This window comes from Thermothelomyces thermophilus, chromosome 3 (genome assembly GCF_000226095.1).
Source record: "Thermothelomyces thermophilus ATCC 42464 chromosome 3, complete sequence".
Taxonomy (NCBI): domain Eukaryota; kingdom Fungi; phylum Ascomycota; class Sordariomycetes; order Sordariales; family Chaetomiaceae; genus Thermothelomyces; species Thermothelomyces thermophilus.
Genome location: NC_016474.1, coordinates 1943359 through 1965131, shown reverse-complemented (window position 1 = coordinate 1965131; position 21773 = coordinate 1943359). Strand labels below are relative to the sequence as shown.

Here is a 21773-nt window from a genome sequence, read left to right as displayed (position 1 = left end):
CAGCGCGCCCGACTGCCAAATCAACTATTCCACCGCCTGTGATGCTGTAATCAGGACCGCGATCCACTCCCGAGTTATCGTCGGACTGACCAAGTGGACAGAATCAAAAACCAAAAGGAGTTGATACCTCGAACGTCGCGCGGCTAAAGCTGGGGAACGTTCCTTATGGCGGAGCCGGCATCTACGACTGCGAGAATGCGGGTGATATTGCTTTGACTTTCGACGATGGGCCGTATCTCTACACCAATGACCTCCTCGATATCCTGAAGGTCCGAGACTACGCCGCGAACGTATCCATGCATAGCAGCATGCTGGCTAACCGAGCAACTAGAGCTACGACGCAAGAGCCACCTTCTTCATCACTGGGACAAACCTTGGGAAGGGACAGATCAATGATCCAACCACAATATATCCGCAAATCATCAGAGTGAGTGTGACTCTGTGACGGCCGGTGGCGGACTAATGAAAGACTCATGAAGCCTCGCAGAGAATGCATGCCGAGGGCCATCAGATTGCCAGTCACACTTGGTCTCACCAGAACGCCAGCCAGTTGACCACCACGCAATTCACGAACCAAATGATCTGGAACGAAATTGCGCTCAACTCAATCCTCGGCTTCTTCCCGACCTACATGAGGCCCCCTTATTCTATCTGCGAGAAGAACTGCCAAGACATCCTCTCAACCCTGGGCTACCACGTGGTGTATTTCGACCTCGACACGGAGGGGTACCTTCACGACGATGCGACGGAGATCCAGACCAGCAAAGATATTTGGGACGACGCCATCGATGGCTCTGACCCGTCCTCGGACAATTTTCTGCAGATCGAACACGACATCCACTATCAGACCGTGTACAACCTGACCGACTACATCCTAACCTCTCTCTTCGCCAACGGCTACCGAGCGGTGACGGTGGGCAAGTGCCTCGGCGATCCTGTCGAGAACTGGTACCGCCAGGGACCCAACGGCAGCATCACCGTGCCGACCACCTCAGTGGCCCCTCCCGAGTCCACTAGCACCATGCCCACGGACCCGACGAGGACGACCATCTCTGTCGCCCCGACGCACAGCGGCCCGAGCATCGACGGCACTTGCGGCAACGGCGTGACGTGCGCCGGCACAGAGTTCGGCTCCTGCTGCTCCGTCTTTGGATGGTGCGGTGACAGCTACGACCACTGCTCCTCCGAAAAAGGCTGCCAGCCCGAGTGGGGAAGCTGTGATGGGACACCGAGCACGACGACCATCCCTTCCTCGCAGACCACGTTCTCTACCAAGACCAAGACTAGCTCCACAAAGACAGGTGATCCATGTAAGTCCTGTTTACTCAATACCGTCCATCACTTGGCCCCCCTTATCTAATAAAACCAGCTCTGTAACTTTGCTCCCCCCTGCTGGTTGTCTTCAGAGTTTGGACATGTTTTTCTTACTGCTTTGTATTAAAGCAACGTCATCCGCCGAGCCGACGCAAACCGGTCTCCCAGTCAGCACCGACGGACGCTGCGGTCCCGAAGTGAAGCAGACATGTACGGGCAGCGAATTCGGGCAGTGCTGCAGCCTGTCGAGTAAGTGCACCGACAACGCTCTCTCGTGCATACCTCTCCTGGGGTGTCAGGAGGACTATGGGACTTGTAGTAGTACATTACATGATCGAGTTTGACGGGATAGAGCTGTGCAGAGCGATACGGTCATTTTGGGGTTGAGAGAACAGGTCGTGTCAGGCGGGATTGAGCATTGGCGACACAACCTATACAACCTGTTGTCTCGGTTCCGTGACCGTCGGGGCGGTGATGGATCGGGTGGGATGTAGTGAGTGAGACACTGTTAGTTGTCATTCAGAAAAACAAAAATGTGCCTTTAACAGCATGCGGGTGGCTCTGCACGGTGACATCCTTGCATGAAGAGCAAAAGTTGCAGTAAATTAACTGAGCGAAGCTGGATTCGTGCTGTCTCTCTGCCCTTTGGTAGAAGGTCGTTGCACAGCCAGTGTGCCCATATGTGTGCCCATATGTAACATCGCAAGATTTGACATGATATCATAAATTCCGTTATTCCATCCATTAACCCATGTATTTCAGACGTGTGCCAGTGTTTTTTAAAGAAAGAAAGCAAGAGCCCATTGCTGCTGGAGGCTCGCAAATCTCTCTAGTCCTCCTCTTAAATCTATCCATGGTGCCGCCGCCTGCTACTCGACCTGCGAGGGGTTCTCAAACGTGAAACCGGGCGGCGACGAGCGCGAGTGGAGCATGTTGTCTTGATAAAAAATGTTGTAGAAATCGTCGGCGTAGTCGGCCATGTCGGCCATGTCGTGCTCCGTCATGAAGCTCGGCTGGCCATGGTGAGGGGGGGACAGCGTGCCGTTGTAGCCTCTCGGGGTCTGCTGGAGAGGACTCTCGCCCCACAAAACGGCCTCGCCGCCCGCCTTGTCCTTATTATTGCCGTCCCCGCCGGCGGCCGACTCGGCAGTGCACGGCGGTATCAGGGACCCCGGCGTCGCTGGCTGCTGCCCCGCGCCGGCGGCGGCGAGATCGCCCAAGCTGCCGCGCCGGTTTTCCGTGCCGTAACCCGAGTCGGGGATGGACGGCAGCGGGGCGTGTCGACCCGTCTCGCCATCGCCGCTTGGAAAGCCCGGAAGATCGGCATGCCGGGATGGCGGACTCGGCGGGACACGGTGGATGGTGGAGCGCGAGGCGGTGCTCAGCCCCGAGTTCATCCTCGAGAGGCTTTGGCGGGCGTCCTCCATCTCCTCCATGAAGGCATGCACGTCGACGTCCGTGGAGTGCGAGTTCATGTGCTGGACAAGATTATCTCGGTCAGAAGCTGCCGCCGAGGTGGCGGGGCAGTCCTTTTCGGACGAGGCTATTGGCAGTGGCGGCTTGACGGCGGGTCCCGCTGCGGTGGTGAGATTCATGCTTTCCTGGAAGAGCTGCTTGATCAGGAGGGCCTGCGCCATCCGCTCGAGCTGCTGGTGCCTCTCGCGCAACGCTTCATGCTCCCTTTGCAGCCTATCATGCTCGTCCGCGGAAACGAACCGTTCGACTCCGGAGCCGACGGGTGTAGGATTCGCGAGTTGGGGGGAGACAGGTGACGGAACTGAGGTTGAAGGCGTTCGGGCAGCCTCTTGGTTGCCAATGCCTGCGGGACTGAGAGCGTCATTCGGATGTTCGGCCGGCCGGCCGCACAGTTCTCCACCAGTCTGCGTGTTCGGGCCGGCCGCTAAGGGGGTGAAGCTCTCGTACAGCACCCGCCACTTTTCTTTCTTTCCCTTGGATACTCTCTGGCAGGGAGAGGACAAGTGGCTGTCGAAATCGGAGCGTTCATGAAAAGTTTGCCAGCAGTTTCGGCAGACTCCCACCCTTGGGTGTTTGAAGTCCGGGTCCTCGATGTCGAAGGAAGATATGGCCCGCCCGGTCACGGAGAGGCGATGGGCCGGTCTACTCAAATGCCGACTAGGCGGCGAGATCAGCCTTGGTGAGAGAGTGTATTCGTAACGGAGAGGAAACTCACATGAGCGTCGAGATTTCTCGATGGACAGTGTGGCATGGTGAGTACTTGTCGGATCGATTCCTGTCACTGTTGGGGCATGGCGAGTCAGCCAACCTTGGGATTGACCAAAAGTGAAGCAGGCAAAACAGCGAGCGCCGACTGACTATATATCTGGGTGGGCATGGCGGAAAATGTCGGGCATGGTCGTATCGGTGAAGTCGCGGGCGGGATCGAGCTTTGCCCTCTTCGGACGAGACCCGTTTCCGTCGCTGCCGTCTCCGCGCTTAACAGAGGGGCGGTATCCCAATGATATCGACGGACCCTGACCTGCTCCGGCTTCCCGGCCGCGGTTCGGCTCCCTGGCTTGTGTCGATGCAGGAGTCGAGTTCTGTTGTGGTGAGCGGTCTTTAAAAAGCTGATACTTTCTCTTCGTGGGGGAAGCGGTGTCCAGGGACTTGACCGGGGATTCGACCTTGATCGCGACGGCGTTCGCATTTCCGTCATCTCCTTGCGGGTAGTACCGAGCACCAGGAAGGACCAAGTCGGGAAGTACAGGGTCCATGCCAGCGCCGAGGGTGCTGGGGATGGCATTCGCGTTCCCTTGCGCGCCGTTGTAAGTCTGGCTGAACCTCTCGATGAGCAATTCGTTGTCCCGCAAGCGAGTCGTTGGCGACGTCCAGGGCAGATATGACTCGGCGTTGTCGGTGCCGCCGTACTGCAGGCAATGCGGGTCATCGTCCTCGCCGACGGCATCTTCCTGATCGTCAAAGAGGAGAAAGTCGCCACCGGTTGTGGGCGCGGTCGCAGGGCGGTGCGAAGTTGCAAGAGCCGGACGGCTGTGGTCCGCGTCGACAGCCACGGCGCAGTTCTCTGAGGCTCGAGCACCGTCGGCGGCCTTGCGCTGAGCGGCCGAGCGTCTGCCTCTCGACTTGCTCTTGACGTATTCCCAGTTATGAACCTTCTCCATATGCTGCTTGCAGTTGGATTCTCTCTTGGACGAGTAGGAGCACGGCTGGAACCAACAGCGAAAGGTGCGTGGGGTAGCCGAGTGCTTGTCGTTGTGGTGTCGCTCCAATTCTTTCGCTGTAGGCCAACCAAGGGTGCTATATTTGCATGAGGGTTCACGGCATTTGTGTGGGCGGGTATGCGACTTTGAATGCTTGTTCAGGTCACAGAGTCGAGAGAACCTTTTCGAGCACTGAGGACAGACATGGACGGCTGGTGTACCGACACTCCGGTCGGCTCGGGGATCCATGAGGGCCTTGATAGAGCGCCGATAGATTGGCCACGCGACACGATGATGCGAGGGATGGAGGGGAGGGCCCTGGGCAGACCAGATATTATGAACCGAGGGTATAACGTTGTTGAACTCGGAGAGGAGATGGCAGGTCGGTGACACGGGCAACGAAGGGAGGATGAGGCCGCTCCTTAAGGAGACGAGGCCGTAAGGAGACGAGGCGGGCTAATCCGATGAAGCTGTGGGGCGGAGAGACGAAGCGCGCGGCGAGGCAAGAGGGTGAGTGAGTGAGATGAGAGGTCGGTGTGGTCCGCGATTAGATCACTCGAAACCGGGTTCAGGCAGCCGGTTGGTGCCGTAACGAAGGAAACCTGGGGAGCAGGGCGTGCGACCTATAACCGAGAAACCATGGCGAAGACTTCGGGCCGCCCTTGGAAAAGAAAAAGACAGGTTTGGGGGGGGGTGTATATTCATGTGCGGGTGGGTAGGTGGGTGAGTGAGGAACAGGGTGAGCAACCAGGCCCAGATACTGCAGGCCTAGGATAACCGGGCCAGGCAGCGGCGCAGACCTCTTCTTATACACAGAACACGGTAGCCACGGTAGCCGTGTTGCCTGTGTGGGGAGGCGAACGATAAGTGGCCACAGCCTTGGGCAAGGTTGGGTTCCGGACGAATGACGAATGTAGGACGGACGAGGGGATTGTCAAGGTATTGACCAGAGAAGCTGCTCTTCATTGTCTGCGTCGATGGTAAACTTGTGTGCATGGTGTGTTCCCCCCAAGGGCGCGATGAGCGAGCGGATGCGCAGAGGGATCCGCCCTTGGAAAATTGTCGCGAAAAAGACTGGCCGCCGCCGCCATTTGAGCATGATTTATTCCCATTGCTTTGCTTTGCTAGTCAATCGACGGATGGGCGTGGGAAAGGCGGCGGGCGGGAGGATTGGATGGCTGTGCAAGGATTGCGCAGAGAGGCTCAGCAGCGGCCGCCTTGCGAGACGACCCCTCCCCCGCGCTCACTGCAAAGGCATGGACCGCTCCAACCGTTTCGCTCCTTCCTCGTCCTCACTTTCTGCGTTGAGAGTCCTAGACTGGGGGATGCACGGGCCTTGTCACCCGCCGTCCTCGCCTTGCCGCCCAATGGCGTTGAGGCAAACGGCCTACCGTAGACCCAACAGTCGGTCCCCTCGCGTGCCTTCCTTGATTCATTCTCCCCACGGCAGGATTGTTGGCGGACCGCTCCGAGTCCTAGATGAGGCGATGCATCTGACCGAGGTCAGCAGCGCAGTGACATCAGATCGCGGGTTCCCTGTTTTTAGGGGGGGAAGGAGGGGCCAAGTTGTGGCCTCACTGGTGTCCGCCGGGGATGCTGACTTTGTCGGACTGCTTGGACGGTTTCTCCCGAGTCGGGGAGGTTGCTGGCCAGCTCGAGCTTGGCAAAGAGCCGGCAGCAATGGCAAGAATCCCGTTCCGGGAGCCACAGCCCCGAGCGGCCGACGGTGTCGCGATGCCACGGGCTGTTCTGGGCCACGGGCCCCATAAAATTTCCCGTTTGCGGTCAAGGCCACGCCGATGACTGGCCGTCCAGAAAGCCGGGGCTTGCGACGAAGTCAGCCTGCCAAAACGCCTCGCAGGTCGTTTGTTTGTTTGCTCGCACATCGCATCCTGCTAACAGTCAACAAATGGCACATTAAAATGACGAGACCCTTCTAAAGGTGCTTCGCACGCATCCCGCATTTTTTTTATTCTCGTTCTTCTTCCTTATTTTCGCAAGTGTTGGTATACTGGAATGTCAGATGCTCCCAGCTGTTGATCGAGCGGATAGTTAGTGTACGGATCATATGGTGGTGCTGGGATGTGGTATGAGAGAATGCGCCACTTGGAAGGGTTCTTCCAGGATTGGTGCAGTGCGACGAACTCGCACATCCTCGCATCTCGTCGCCTCTCCTCATGGCGCGTTCAAGGTGGTCACATTAAGTTTGCAATAAGGGTTTGTCGATCGATCATATACTCCGACTACACTACGCGCTGGGCAGCACAGCCTCGTTCTGCTCGTTCGGTGGCATGGTGGGGCCTTGGTCTTAGCTTCAAGGTCCCCTATTTGTGGGGATGACCCTGTTTGGGGGAGAGCTACCGAGTAACTACCGTACACAGGTGAGCACGCTCATTACCTACTGCGTAGCTGGAATTTGGGAGGAATCGGGAAAGAAGGGAAGATGTGGTGTCGTGTAAGGGTGGGAGGAGTAATGTGGATATCCAGGCAGCCGTAGTGTACTCGTAGTTCGGATGTTCGGAACCCTCGTAACTGGAGAGCAGCTAGTGAAGGTAGGAGTTACTGCGTAGGTCGTGTGTGGAGGGCCTGTCGATTTGCGATTCTTACTGGATGAGCCGGCCTTGTCCTGTTGCAACTCTCGAAGAATGCCAAAATCTATTGGCAGGCAACAGCGGGTTCTTTTCTCGAACACAAAGATATGGAACGCCCACGACATGGAAGGAGCGGTGATCGCTGCCAATGGATCTCCTCCCCCTTTCCTCGTGCGCCGTCACTCCAACGTTGCATCATGCTAGTGTAGTGCCCCAGAATACTTACTCATCAAGGTATTCCCGAACTGTTGCTGATCCCTCCAACACCTCGGCCAACACGAATCTCGGTACTCCTGTTCTCGCCAGATCTTCACTTCATGGTTATAAGATCTGACCGGTCAAAATAAGCTGGCATTTTCGCTAACAAGCAGCCACTGGAAAAGCTTATCTCGCTTGCTTGTCTTCTGACAAGGCCTGGTCGCCGAGAGGAGGGGTAGCCGCGGTCGAGTAAGAAGCTTTTGCCAACCGTATCCGTACCTGCATTAGCGCCCCGCACAGCGCCCAAGCGCGCCGCAAAATGCAAAAAAGGCTCAGATCTTCGCCAGCCTGTCTTCTTACAGTGCCAGCCTGCCCGACTGACTGGGAACAAACTGCGTATAGTACAGGTTGAATGATGTAATCGGGAATGCACAGCAAAATCTCAAACCCCTGATAAATAAGTGAACTACCCAAAGGAACAGGAAGAATACCAGTAAATAATCGGGACATCCTCGACGTCTCATCTCTTACCACGAAGGGCGTACCCTGATTGCAAGGATCATCCGAGGAGTCGGTGTCCCCTGGCACATGGGATGAAAAAACGGCGCAAGGTGCAAGGAGCTTAAAAACCGAATGTCTGGCCGTGGCAAGGTGCCCTGAGTTGCGGACAATCAACGCCAAGAGAGACTGTCTCGCACTTTCGGCCATGTAGACGCACATTCAGTGGCAAACGCGGCCTGGAGACAAGATTGGCCCCGGACTGACTAGCGGGTTCCCGTCTAATGACTACCGCCAAATCAGGGCAGGCGCGGGCATGTCTACCAACCAAAGTAAGGCGTGCCTCCATCAGTTGACCGACTGTGGAAGGAGCGCAGGGGTGTACGCACAGTAAACTATGGAAAGTACGGATTACCTTGGTTACTCCGTACAGTACCTTCCGTTGATCACTAACTACTACAGTACAGAGTAAGCGTGCACTGCGCTAACCTCAGCTGGAAGTAGCAAGGCAAGCAACATCAGACCCCGGCTCGGCGCTGGTCGTTGCGACTGGGTACTTTGCTGGAATGCAGGAACGGCGGCCCCGCACGTTCAGCGGCAATGCGGCCGTTTCCCAGGTCCAGCATCCGAAGGATGTGCTGGCACTTGGGAGCGGAGTTGCCAATCCAAATGTCTCGCCCCTCAATGTTGCCCTCCACCGAGCCCCTGGATTAGCGCCCTCCGAATCGGGCAGCCGGCGGTGACGGTAATTTCCCGCTGTTTTTGCAGGAAGCGGTGGAAGAGGTTAGTTGGTGTAGTATTTAACGCCCCCTTGGTATCCCATCTCGGACTTGCTCCTCTTCCCTTTCTTTCCTCAGCTCACGCAAGCCAATTGAAGCCCAGCTCTTTGACTTCGGTCGTCCACTCTTTCAACAACAACACACTCAAGCTTTTCAGCTTCAATCAATCTTTCACCCCAACAACCTTTCGTTTCTTACGAAACCTTTTTAAGCAAACCACCGTCAAGATGCGTTTCGCTCTCGCTACCGTTGCCCTCGCCGGTGCCGCCCTGGCCAACGCCGTTGAGGAGGCCCAGAGCACGTTCACCTCGTACGAGTACGTCACCATCACCTCGTGCGGCCCCGAGGTCACCAACTGCCCGGCCCGCTCGACCTCGACCTCCGCTGCCGACTTGACCACCTCGACCATCTACAGCACCACGGTCCGCACCGTCTCGGACGTTGTCGTGACTGAGACCACGGCCTACACCACCGTGTGCCCCGTCACGGCCAGCGAGAGCGTCTCGGTGCCGCAGGAGAGCGAGGCCCCGGCCCCCACGGAGGAGCCTTCGTCGTCTGGCTCCTTCGTCCCGGCTCCCCCGGCCGAGAGCACCACCCTGGTGACTGTCGCCCCGGCCCCGGCCTGCCCCACCACCTCGGTCAAGACCATCAAGACCTCCATCACGACCGTCATCCCCACCATCATCTACGAGACGGTCGAGGTCCCCTGCGCCACCAGCGCCCCCAGCAACCCGCTCCCTCCCTCGGCTGGCCTCCCGCCCAGCAGCAGCCAGCCCGCGACCACCAGCACTCCTCCCATCCCGACTGCCGGTGCCGCTTCCTTCGGCGCTCCCGCTGCTCTCGCCGCTGCCGCCGGCATCTTTGCCCTTCTGGCTTAAGTTCACCCGCTCTGAGCCGGCGCCCGTCTCGTGGCGTGCCGCCTAGAGTAGAGAGAGCGAGAAATGGGGGTTTGTGCTTGGGGATGTTTTGGAGGGCTACCTTGATGGGGAAGGAATTGGATTTATATCAACCTTTTTGTATGAATTCAATTCTTTTCTCTCAGCCAGGTAGCGGATTGAATGGCATGATACCTCTTTGTACCTTAATCTTCTAATTGTATTTTTGGCGTTCATTGTGGTTCGGCTGATGAACGTCTTTTTTTTACCCTTCGAATGTTTAACGACCTCAGCCTTTTTTTGCCCTCAATGCCTTGAGAAGAAGCGTGCTATGTCCTCGTCACAGCCCACTGCTTCGAGAACCCAAGCAAGAGCGCCCAAAAGACAGTCCAGTTTCCACATCCTGATGGGTGCGTGCCGTGAGTTGGCAGGGGGTTGTCGGTTAATTTACCTGTGGACCTTCTCGGAAATTGCGGTTCGCTGATCTGCGATGCTTGATTGGTCGCCATGGTTCCCTGGATGGACCAAGGTCCCATCGCCTTTGTTTCAACCCCAGTTTTTCGGCTGACGGTTGGAGCGGTGGGTACCGATGAAATCTGAAAACAGGACTTTTTACCCACTGCCAGGGATCTCTCCATCAGGGTCCTGTTACACCACGTAGCAGTGTCGCAGTGTACCTTCCATACGCAGGACAACGCACATACTTGGTACCTGGATGTTGGGTTGCCTCCCATGAGGGGGGGAATTCCTGGACTCCTTTACCTTTGCTGGCAATTTTTTTTTTTTTTTTAAATTCTGGGCCCGCGGTTATGATAGACGTGGCTGCATGAATAGATGCGCCTATAAATAAATAATAATTTGCTACACCACGGAGGAACCTCGGACATACAGCCCGGTACACAGTAGTTCCTTGTTGGCAAAGCCGGGGAAGTGAACGCTGTCCATCCCAGATTGCGAAGGAGTTCCTTCTCCATCGCTCGCGATTTATGACACCGCCGGCCGGTAACTTGGATGAGGGAAGTCTCCCTTGCTGCAGACTTCGTATCCCACCGACGATGGGCTCTGATAAAGTTCTTCTGCCTCCCCACAGAGCGTGTTAGGTGACGTCGTCCGATAGGGGGCAGAACCAGCACCCACTCGTTCTTGGAGCGAGTCCGAGATCCCCTGCTTTCCTGCGCAATGCTACGGATGTAATCCGTACTGCGTAGTTGTACGGATAACAGAGCATGTGGTCGCTCAACCGGCACTCAACTGCCGGCGGCAGTCTTGTTCCCTCACCGCTGTTCTTCCAACGGCTGCTGAGAACTACCTCCGTAGTGGGTTCACCTACGACGTCCGAGTCCATCCGTACGGGTGTCGTCTTGGGTGCTTCGCTAGCCGGTCCCAGCAACGGAGTGTTGTAATCCGGACTAATGTGGACTGTTGTTCCCTCCTCCTCGACGCGAACAAGTCGGGGCCCGCGACGTCCGTTCGACGGTAGCGTTGGCCGAATCACTTGTCCCTTTTTTGTTTTTACATACAGCACAGATCCCACAGCAGCCAGCCCAGAACCTTACCCTGATACACAAGTGCACGAGGTGAGAAGGGGGGAGCCCGCAGTGTGCGTAGGTTCTCCCGTGTTTCCTTGACTGACTTGACGCGCTGCCCGCTTTCCCCGGTTGCGCACCACACGAGGGAAGTGTCTTAACCCCTTGAACCCCGGTTCTCAACCAAGACAGGGTTCGCAGCCAAACCTGTTCTCGGCTCGGTTTCTGGTAACGGAGAACCCGGGCTCAGCGCCATGCCATGCCCTGCCGGGCGGCGCGCGGGACGCAGCGGGGAGCAAGCAACGGTCAACTGTAGTGTAACTCGGCCGCAAGCCAAAGTCAGGGACGGGTAACCTTACAGTATACATAGTACACACGGCCATGCTATTACACCTGCTGCTATATGCCGTATTCCATAGCCATATAAATCTGTATGTATGTACATACATACAGTACATTCAACCAGCCTAGCCAGCCTAGCCCGGTCTTTAGAACATGGCGGGCCGGCGATGACTGGAGTAGCTGAGCGCCAGTGTTATCATGGCTGCGTGTGCCCCATTGTGCATGAGACTAGATTCGTAACACAGGTCGGACACGCATGAATGCTGACCGGCCTTGTTTTTGTCTCTTTCTTTGTTCTCTTTTGGAACTTGTTATCGGCGTCATTTCTCCAAACAAACAATAAGTTCGATTTGAGTACACGTGTGTGCGCGCGCGTGTGTGTGTGTGCGCGTGTGTGCATGCAGAGGTATGGATCGCCGGTATCAGCAAGGCAAGCAGGGAGAAGAAGATGATGCCCTTGCAGCGTTCAGAACTCAGGATCCCCGTCTGTATCACCTTGCAGATACCGGCCACTTCAGCATGCTCCTCCTGTTTAAGAAAAAAGCAGAAGAAAAAAAAAAAAAAGGACGCGCCTCAACCCGATGGCAAGGCAAAAGTCATATATGCCCGATGTATCAGGAGCCCTATGCTTCTAATTCCAATGCACCTCCCTAGTCCAAACGGTGCCAACTGGTGTGGCACTTGGCAAAGACAAACTCCAGCAGGACCGATAAATTTGCGCGCTCGTCAACAGAGAGGCCTGCTAGATCAACCCAAAAAAAAAAAAAAAAAAAAGGATGTTCGACGGCTCGGTGAGTTAGTGCACCTCGGCGCCCGCCAGCCCCATCGGCGTCGCGATCTTGGGCTCCTCCCTCATCCTCGCGGCCGCCCTGAGCTGCCGTTCTGCATCGTCCCCGTCAAACACCATGCCCCCCTCCTCCTCGTAGTCCGTCGTCTCGTCCTCCTCCGTCTCCGTCGCCGCGCCGACCCCGCCATCCCTCTTCCTTTCCCGCACCCTCAGCAGGCTCCTCAGGTCGTCCTCGCTCAGGATGCTCTCCATGCTCAGCCTCCTCACCTCCCTGCCGGCCCCGGCCTCGGCCCCAGGCTCGCCGGCAGCAGCAGCGGTAGCAACGACGGGGCGCGCGCCCGCGCTCCCGAGCCTGCTCTCCCTCCGTCCCTTCTCCACCAGCCTCTCGATCCGCAGCCGGTTCGCGACAAACTTCATCTTGGGAAACGCGCTCTGCTGCCCCTCGTAGATCATGCGTGCCAGCCGGGCCGGGTCCGGGTCGGTAAGGATCCTGGGGAAATCCGACATGACGACCTTCGGCCAGATGGTGACGGTGCCGCCGAACGTCTGCAGCCACAGCATGCTCCAGTCCTGGCCGAGCGGGCGCGGGAGCAGCTCGAGCTGCCGCAGCACGCGCAGCCACTTGGTCAGGTCCAGCTTGAGGTACTGCTCCAGGGCGGAGCCGACGTAGCCCCCGCGCCAGCCGCGGCCCCGGCGGTGGATGACGGGCTGGCCGACGGAGCCCCGCGACGAGAAGAAGAAGAGGTTGATGTGCGGGTTGACCTGGCTGACGATGGTGAAGTTGACGTTGAAGTGGAGGTTCAGCGCCTGGACGGGAATGTCGGTCCGCAGCGAGCCGTCCTTCCACTTGTGCCCAAACGAGTAGGGCACGAGCTGGCCGGAGCGCGTCTTCATCATGAGCACGACCGGGTTGAGGATCCCCGGCACGGCGGCCGAGGCGAGCACGGCTGACCAGATGACGCAGTCCGGGCTGGTGAGGTAGTTGCAGAGGATGGTGGGCGAGTACGGGTCGGAGGGCACGCACGAGACGTTGAGGATCCGCCCGGTGCGCTCGTAGGCCTCGCGGAAGGTCATGGAGCCGCGCGTCCACCAGGCGCACTGGCGTGCCCAGTCGACCGAGTCGAAGCGCGCGCCGGTCTTCCACCAGCGGCGGAACCAGACGGCGATGGGCTCGCGGCAGGCTGTGATGCGATGCGCCAGCGCTGGCACCAGCAGCTCCTTGAGCTCCTCGTTAGTGCGGGTGGCTACGAGGGCGGCCACCAGGGCGCCGCCGCTGGTACCGGTGATGATGTCGGGGAGGTAGTCCTCCTCCAGCAGAGCCTTGACGACGCCGAAGTGATAGTAGGCGAACGTGGCCCCGCCGGACAGACAGAGTGCCGTCCGGCCATAGTTTGCGCAGATTCTCTTGAACATGACACGCTTCTCTTCCTTGGAGAGCTGATCCGTATCGATCAGAAACTTGATGCTGCGTTCCACTGTGCCCCATGTCAGTTCCTCGCGCCCCCCTCGGCCGCAAGACGGTTATGTATTAACAACGACAACGATGGGCATTCCGGCACTCACTCACCCTCGTCAATGTAGTTCTGCACCAAGTTCTTGGTCCCGTAGTACGTCTGGCTATACAGCCTTGGATTCTCGATGCCGACAAAGTTATTCTTGACGCACGCCTCGATCAGCACCTTCAGGTCCTCCGTCGTCTGTCTGCACTCGTCTGGCTCCCCCCCGTCACGCGCCCTCTCGGCCCGCCGCCTGCACCGCTTCATCTCCTCCAACACCCTCTTCACCGTCTTGCTGTCGTAGTACGCAAACTCGTCTTGCTCCTTCCACCTCCCGTTCCCAAAGAAGTCGTCCATTCGCTGCGCCGCCGCCGCCCAGTCCTGGTATCGGGTCGTGGAGCGCATCGCCCGCCGCAGACGTTCCCTCTGCCCACGCCAGGAAATCAGCTGCTCGTAGAGCGAGATGTACATGCGCGTGGCGAGGTACATGACCGATAGGCCGAGGAGCCAGGCGCCGACGATGAACAGCAGGGGCCATTTGAGAAGGTTGTAGAAGTAGCCCTCGCGGGTCTCGTCCTTGGTGCGGGCCTTCCTCCTCGTCTTCTTCTTCTTCTTCCTTGTCGAGGGCGGCGCGTCTTTCCTGTCCCGGCGGACCCTCTCGTGCACCGGTGCCCAGTCATTCCGTGCTGAGATGAACAGGCTGCTACTGCTCGGCCGGCGGTTTCCAACGGTCGGCTGCCGTGATGATGCCGGGCCTGGAGCAGCCACATCGGCGACGGCGGCAGCGGCGGCGGCGGCAGCTCTGGCGGCATCCCGCGACCCGCGATCCTCATCGTGGAAGCTCAAGCTTGAGCGTGTGGCGCGCCTGGTGGCGTCAATGTCAAAACTGGCTGTGGAATCGCGGTGCGGCCCAGGGCTGTTGAGGGGGTAGGTCGAGGTAGCGGCAAAGTCGTCCGGGGTCTGGGGTATCGGGTCCGGTGCAGAGAGAGCCTGAATGAAGGCCTCGAGGTGTTCTGGGGGGAGGAAATCGGTGTCGACGTCTGGAAGGCGGCTCCAATCGAAGGCTTCTGGCGGGAAGCTGTAGGTTTCTGAGGGCACGGAAATCCCGGGCGAATCCCTGGATCCGCCATTAACCGAGTCACGGTTTGGGCCGGCCATCATGTATCTGGTTCTCGAACTCCCCACACTGGCTCTCTTGACGTGTAATAGGATTCGAGACACGGGATCCTTCCAATTGCGAGGTTCCGATCGATGATCCCGGGAGGGCAAAGTCAGCCGAAAACGTTAAGAGCCTCGGCACGCGGTCGATAGCCAAAATTGTTAAGACCATATCGGAAGTATGGCATGTTGGGAGGCTACTTTTGGCCGAGCTTTTGGACGGCCTCGGCGTGTGAAGCGCCTCGAGTTGTAAGTTGCATGTTGGAAAGGTGGAATGACGTCTGTTGGTTTACTTTTGCAAGGCTTATTCCGTAGTGTTACTGTACGTACGGAGTACACACAGCAGGACTTTCTCGAGTGGGCCCTCCGAACACGTCCACTGCATCAGCCGGTCGCGGGGCACATTGGAGCTGAAGCATATGCTGCGTACTTGCATAATTGCGGACCGAGCCGCGTGAGCAGTCGCAACCAGTAGGTGACTGAAACCTTCGTCCCTGCGTCATCACGAGATAGAACCAAAAAAAAAAAAAAAGAAATAAATAAATAAAGTAAAATAAAAAAAAAGCAGCGCACGGGTGGTAACAGCCTACATTGGCATCAAGAAGGAGCCACCAAACGCTGGCCAGGCTGAAAGGACTGAAGATCTGGAGATTGCATTTGCCTCTTTGCCCTTTCACTTTCAACGATACATTTCAGGTCAAGGGATACTCACACGAGAGACATAGTTGGCGAGTCATATAGTGTTTGGTAGAGCAAATAGATGTAATAATAAGGACACAGTGTATCCATCCCCAACAGCAACACCGGCCCGCGCAACAGCACGAACCCACTTCCACGCCAGCCCCGTCGATAGTGAGATGCACTCGAGTAGGCCTGAATTTATCATTGGCCACTTCCACGGCCATGGCCCCAATTCTCGAAAACCCCCCCGGCTCCTGCGCCACACCACACTCTCCACACAACAGATATCACTCTGGATTAACGCCCCCAAGCCCCGAGCACCGGCCGTCTACACGTACTGAGAGAGCCACCGGATGCCGTCGCCATACCCCTGCCTCATCACCACCGAGCACATGAACACTTCGATAGGCCGGATGCCCTCGAGCGGCACCTTGCCCTTGCCCGTCGTCTGGTACAGGCCGAGATGATGGCGGAGGTCGTCCTCGGAGACGGCGTCCGGGTGGTCGATCTTGTTGCCGAGGATGACGAACGGCACCTTGGCCAACTCTTCCATCGACAAAAGCGCGTCAAGCTCGGCCTTGGCCTCGGGGAAGCGCTCGTGGTCCTTGGCGTCGACGAGGAACACGACGCCGTTGACTTCGGGGAAGTAGTCTTTCCAAAGGCGGCGGGCTACGTAGGAGAAATCGCCGTTAGACGTGGGCCCCATTTGCAGCCTAGGATCGGAACGGGATATGTAGAGGAACAGACAGAGAACGCACCTTGCTGATGGCCTCCCAAGTCAAAGGTCGTAAACCTCACATTGCCAATCGAAAGCTCTTCGGAGGCTATCGGACACAGCATTCGTCAGCCGACCGATTTCATTTCTCGCCTCTCCCGGACGCGCCATGCGCCATGCGCCATGATATATAATATGCAAGCGGCGGGGAAAACGCACTGGGATGCAGCGTCGGCTGCAGGATCGCAACACGGTCGTTCTTCAACATGTGCAGCAGCGTCGTCTTTCCGGCATTGTCGAGACCCAGGAACAGCAGCTTGGCATGCTTGTTGACCAAGCCGAGCGACGACAGGATGTCGTAGACTAAGAGGGAGAGAAGGTTGGACATGTCAGCGTACGGTCACCATCACCGGGGCGGCCGCCACAAACTCCTCCATCTACAGTTCACGGGCTGACTGCAAAAGACAGCGGGTACTTACACCAGTTAATGATCCACATGGCGGTGTTGCTTGTTCGGTGGTCGGCGTGAGCAGACGACGTCTTTCGGGTTACCCCAACTCTCTAGTTTTCGGGATGACGGACGAGAAGAGTACAGATGACGAGGTTCCGTACACGAGGGATCAGAAGACTGCAAATACAAGTCCTCGCCTTGATGGGCGTTGTGTGTGAGGATGAGAGAGGCAACTAACTACCTTATTCTTGAGGTCAGTTCATCAAAGACGTCGAATCGCCCAAAAGCTGGCAGGAATTGGCCAGCAAGGCGCATTGACCACCGGTCCGGAGCTGGGGGTTCGCCAACGCGAATCAGAAGACAGCTGCAGCGTTGGAGGACGGGTTACGCCGTACTCGGTACCTCATTTGCCAGATTGCAAACATCTGGGCCCACATCAGCTTAGTGTACGGTGGCATTCCTGGTCTTTCCGACCAAGAGGCAGATGCCAGTCTCGTGCCGGGCTCTTCGACCTACAGTATTTCGCTACCGCAAGTTCAAAGACTGAGGAGGGCATGCTCGAGCCGTGCCCGTGATTCAACGGGTATTCTGCAAACGCAAATTGCGGAAAAATGTGTACCATGAATTAATACTTCAGCTCTATCGCACCATTCTAAAAAACGAAAATGGGCGCAGCCTTATGCCTTGATCAATAAAATTGTAAATCTCATGGAAAAAGCACATCCAAGAGATGCGATGTGAGCCGCCACCACTACCGAAGTAAATGAGAAAGCCTGTGAACGAAAAGTGCTTTTAGCCCTCCCCCCCCAAAAAAAATAAAACTCAAACTCATAAACTCATGTCCCGGGTATTGCCCGCAGTCAAATGCTGATCAGAGTAGCCGCCCCCCCGTCTCAGATGGAAAGAACATAGTTGCCGTGCGCAGCCTTGCCAGCCATGATTAGACCTAGCTCCCTCATGCGCGAAGCCCCCTCCCCCGGAGGCGGTCGCTTCGTCTGCGTCTTTTCCTTCCTCGCCCGGTTGCAGTACTTTTGGTAGTACTTCTCCCTGCGCCGCTGTCGCTTCTGCTCAAGGCCCTTGACGATGTCGATGGCGCCGCGAACGTGCGTCTCCCGCGTGCTGTTGCCAGTCCTTGACTTGCGTGTCTTGAGATGCGGGAACATGCCAGGAGCCCTTGGCAGCGACTTTGTATGTGTCAAACCAGGCCGGAAAGCCGGAGATTTGAACTCAACGCCCTCGGCCTCGTGGAGCGGGGACATGATGGGGGACTTGAACGCGCCACGTGACGGAGCCGGAGACCGCAACCGGGGAGACCGCTGGTCGGTGAGCTTCCGGGGAGACCGACCGCGTGCCTTGGGCGCCGGAGACGGCCGTCGCTTTGGCGGAGGCGATCGACATCTCTTCGGGGACGGGACGCCTCCCTTCTTCTTGCGGCCCCTCCGGTCCCGATCGTGGTCGAGGTCTTCAAGCTCGCCATGCAGCCAAATATGATCATCGCTCTCGCCGTACCCTTTCTTGTACAATTCTTCCACCTCGTCCTCGGGTTCTGAAGTCGGGAAACTTGGATCAATGTCCTGAGGAATTGGCTGATGCCGATCTCGCCTCCGCGCCGCAACACACGAAATGTATGCCTCTTCAAGCGGCTTGTCCTCATCCAGAGTGCCACAGACGAAGTCAGTGCTGTCAGGCAGCTCTGGGGTTTCTGACCTGAAAGGAACAGGCCGGGTCTTGGAGCGCTTCTTCTTGCGTGACTGGGGAGACTTCCGTCCCGACGACGCAGAGGAGTCGGACTTCTCGCTATGAGACAACCGCCTGGTCATCGAGAGAGTTCCCGATAGAGACTGGTAATGGCCAATGCGGGTGGTCCACAGCACCAGGTCGTCATCCTCGTCGTCGGAAGCGGCAAAACCCGTCTCATTGTCCGTTTTGTACCCGTCAGAAGCTCCGGATGCCAAGGCGTCCTCGGTATCAGCAACGTCATCCAGGCCCTGGTCATCCTCGTCGTCCCCGTCTTCATCATCGTCCTCGTCTTGGAGATCGTCCTCGTCATCATCATCATCATCCTCCTCATCATCATCATCGATGAGGTCCGCTTCATCGACTTCTTCGTCCTCTTCCTCATCAAGTTCTTCCTCAAGTTCTGCTTCCTCCTCCGCTTCCTTGCCCAGCTTCCGAATGGCATTCTCCATCTTCAGAGTATCGTCGATAGTAAGCTTAGGCTGCATGGAAGAATGGTCGCGCCGTATCCAGTCGTCTTCTTGTGGCTCATCGCTAGCAAATTCATGGAACCTTGCGCACTCGCTCTGCAGGTCTCCAGAGTCTGCGGTGAGCCACTTTTTGTTCCGGGTTGAGACGGGGCTGCCGGGTGTCTTGCGAGGCGTCGGCGATCGCAAAGGTCGGACGGTCGACGAAGACCGCAAGTTCTCCTGGCATGAGCCCGTGGGCGTACTGGGTGTCTCTCGCGGCACCGGTGTCCGTGGTCGAGAATCCGGTTGCTGCACGTTTGTAGCCCTCACGATTTGCGACGGGCAGGCGAATTTTATGCTCGTCTTCTTCGGTGCGGCATCGGTCTGGGCCACGTTTCGAGTCGGCGTTTTCTCATCGGGCCTCGGCTTTGCCGCACAGGCGAATGAGATGCATCGCTTCTTCACCGGTGCAGCAGCATCTGAGGTCTTATTCTGCGATGCGTCCGTTGTGGTAGCAGCAGCGAGCGGAGCGAACCCGACAACGGGCATTCGCGGACTCGGCGAGTTTGTGCGAGCCGGAGTCGTGATAGCTGTGCCGCAGGTGAGATCCACAGTCGAGGCGAGACTGGTGTTGCTTGTGAGGGACCGTCGCCGGCGGGGTCGACGCAGCGATTCGGACTCATAGGCGTCCTCATCCGATTGACTCTGCAGTGCCTTGGTCAGGAGGGATTCATGTTGTTCACTGCCTCGACGGATAGGTGTGCGGTGGAATTGCGTCGAGATGGACGTCATGGGCGTTAGACAATCCGGCGGCTCGTCGGCGTCCGCGCCAGCTTCCTCCTCTACCGAGGGTTCCACGTTGGCGGAGTGTGTGATATTCCACGCCAGCACGTTTGACGTGGCGCGGTCATGAGAGAGGTGGTGATCCATCTTGATGAAGAACCGTTCGGCCGACTCGCCGGTACGCTGGCTGAGGGACACGTCGAACAGTCGGCGGGGTTGTAGCGCCGGCCTTGGGATGCGGCGGGCTCAGGTTCTTCAGCTGGTTGATCCGTTTGACGACAGTAGGTGTGGTATATGCCCGGGAGGGACGGCGTTGAAGGCTGCAGACCTGAAGGTTGCAACCTGAGTGCAAGGAGGTGTCCCTAAGGACCGTATTGCTATAATTGCAGAGCCATCGCGAAGGGTAGGGTTCGGAATCGTAGGGCCGGGTCGTTTGATGGGGGATTTGTCACAGGTCGAGGCCGTCGGCCGCAGGCCCAAAGCCGTGTGCGAGGTTCGGCAAATGGTGGCCTCGTGAGATGGTGGAGCAACGTCGAATCAACAAAACGCCAAAAGCTTGGTCGAGATAGATGCCAGAGGAAAGATTCAAAACACGAAGAGGTGCGGTGCGCGCTTTTGTTGGTGTGGAAAAAAGAATTGCGGCAAAATATCAGGTTTTTAGGCCGGCGGAGTCGCTCGGGGCTGGATCCGTTCGTGCCACTCTCGCGAGGGCCAAAGAAGCGACAAGGAGGGGGGAACGCAGGGTGCACCTTGCCACCAAATGAGAGCCGGGGACCAAGATTTGCTTGGCGATGAGATGGCGACTGGGCGTGGGATGACGGCGCTCAGAAACGGTAAGGAGGGTTGCAATGAGAATCGGAGTGGTGGAGGTGGGCCGCAGAGAAATATCCCGGTTCCACTGCGGGCACAACTTTCCTGTTATGTACAATTCTTGGTACTTTCTCGTTAGTTCTCGTGCAGGTCATCACATTCACAAGCTTGACGTGAGGTGCCCTCTTTAATCTTTCGTCATACTCTAGAAGCTACCATGCACCACCCAGTGGCGATTGAACGTCAAGGGCTGCTGCAAATTTGTCCTAACCTTTGTTCACCTTTACGGTTTTTGGCTGTTAGTCTTTCTTTTAGTCTCTCGGCTGTTGAACAACAATAGACCTTGACGAAAGCGTGTACGCTCTGTCAGTGAGGACGCGTGCCAGTGGCCGTGTTGTCAGAGGAGATGCGGAAGGAGTTGGCGGTTCTGTCCGGGACTTGGCGTGGCGGGTGGAGCATCTTAGTATCCTGTCAGCAAATGGTAGGTTTTCTTCTGTCCTCTCAGAGTGGTTTGGGCTACGAACACAGATCGGCCCGGATTGTAGCGATTGCGACAGCTGGTTTGATCTTGCAGCCTACCAGTATGTGTATAAGTTGGAAATGGACACGCATTCCAGATATTTCTCAAATGAGGCAACCATGACCACCTCAAGGCGGACGTTTTAGGATTTGTGCATGGCACAGTCGAACAAGCCTTCTGCGATCTGCAAGCCTGTTACAGGTTGAGACAACTCATGTCACTCATTCCTGGATGACCTGCAGGAGGCTTGAAGTGGGCTCAGGGTCTGGCGCTTGGGTTTTGCTTGCATCTCCTTGGAGTGTAATCCGTACTGTACGTACCACGTAAATTATAGAGCCAAGCACCGACAAAGTTACTCGTGCACATACCATACATTCAGACCAGAGCCATGACTTTCAATAGCTCTCATCCTGTCAACTCGTTCTACGTAAACAAGGTATAACGGAAGGACGTAAGGACTGCTCCCGGCTTCTGGCGCAGTTTATGTAGTACCCCTCTAGTAGGTACCTATGGTGCCTATTTGGTGTTTCCTGGATAGGAAAACCTACCCTTCTTGTTTAGCTGGCGTGATTGGGAAGCCCCGAGTGCAAATGCAAGAACGATATACGTATACGTATACTCCGTATACCTATTATAATCCGTACATCTAAAGCTACCTTACCTATTAGTGTATACATCTTTCAGGATACCATATTTAGGTACCTCTAGACTTGGCTTGTCTCCCTTCGTATTAAGTACCTTGGGTATCGTAAGTAAATTAGGTACATTCCTTGCCTAACCTATCTGGGTATCTCGGGTAGGTAAGGTCTACTGTAGTCCGTACACTAGTGAGTGGGACACTTTTGCCCGCCCTTCTTCACGCAACATACACTACTGTCGGTCACCCC

At 56.9% G+C, this 21773-nt stretch overlaps 6 protein-coding genes across 6 annotated transcripts; 2 read left to right on the top strand and 4 right to left on the bottom strand.

Moving 5' to 3' along the window:
* Positions 1 to 246: 246 nt before the first annotated feature.
* Positions 247 to 1867, top strand: MYCTH_2304239 (carbohydrate esterase family 4 protein). The gene is made up of 4 exons (XM_003662913.1): positions 247 to 269; positions 332 to 427; positions 488 to 1310; positions 1444 to 1867. Exons 3-4 carry the CDS (start codon positions 491 to 493, stop codon positions 1656 to 1658), a joined length of 1035 nt encoding a protein of 344 aa, XP_003662961.1. The 5' UTR covers positions 247 to 269; positions 332 to 427; positions 488 to 490; the 3' UTR covers positions 1659 to 1867.
* A 230-nt stretch (positions 1868 to 2097) lies between these two features.
* On the bottom strand, positions 2098 to 5103 carry MYCTH_2304236 (uncharacterized protein). Its single transcript, XM_003662912.1, has 3 exons — positions 3649 to 5103; positions 3506 to 3571; positions 2098 to 3447 (listed from the first exon to the last, which is right to left on the bottom strand). Exons 1-3 carry the CDS (start codon positions 4449 to 4451, stop codon positions 2184 to 2186), a joined length of 2133 nt encoding a protein of 710 aa, XP_003662960.1. The 5' UTR covers positions 4452 to 5103; the 3' UTR covers positions 2098 to 2183.
* A 3252-nt stretch (positions 5104 to 8355) lies between these two features.
* MYCTH_2304231 (uncharacterized protein) lies at positions 8356 to 9597 on the top strand. The gene has a single exon (XM_003662911.1). The coding sequence runs from the start codon at positions 8784 to 8786 to the stop codon at positions 9432 to 9434; it is 651 nt and encodes a 216-aa protein (XP_003662959.1). The 5' UTR covers positions 8356 to 8783; the 3' UTR covers positions 9435 to 9597.
* A 2478-nt stretch (positions 9598 to 12075) lies between these two features.
* Positions 12076 to 14834, bottom strand: MYCTH_2304227 (uncharacterized protein). The gene is made up of 2 exons (XM_003662910.1): positions 13654 to 14834; positions 12076 to 13561 (listed from the first exon to the last, which is right to left on the bottom strand). The coding sequence occupies exons 1-2, from the start codon at positions 14738 to 14740 to the stop codon at positions 12096 to 12098; spliced, it is 2553 nt and encodes an 850-aa protein (XP_003662958.1). The 5' UTR covers positions 14741 to 14834; the 3' UTR covers positions 12076 to 12095.
* Positions 14835 to 15446: 612 nt separating this feature from the next.
* MYCTH_2079774 (uncharacterized protein) lies at positions 15447 to 16804 on the bottom strand. Its single transcript, XM_003662909.1, has 4 exons — positions 16616 to 16804; positions 16356 to 16499; positions 16180 to 16245; positions 15447 to 16090 (listed from the first exon to the last, which is right to left on the bottom strand). Exons 1-4 carry the CDS (start codon positions 16632 to 16634, stop codon positions 15750 to 15752), a joined length of 570 nt encoding a protein of 189 aa, XP_003662957.1. The 5' UTR covers positions 16635 to 16804; the 3' UTR covers positions 15447 to 15749.
* A 573-nt stretch (positions 16805 to 17377) lies between these two features.
* Positions 17378 to 20009, bottom strand: MYCTH_2304224 (uncharacterized protein). The gene has a single exon (XM_003662908.1). The coding sequence runs from the start codon at positions 19701 to 19703 to the stop codon at positions 17481 to 17483; it is 2223 nt and encodes a 740-aa protein (XP_003662956.1). The 5' UTR covers positions 19704 to 20009; the 3' UTR covers positions 17378 to 17480.
* Positions 20010 to 21773: the final 1764 nt, after the last annotated feature.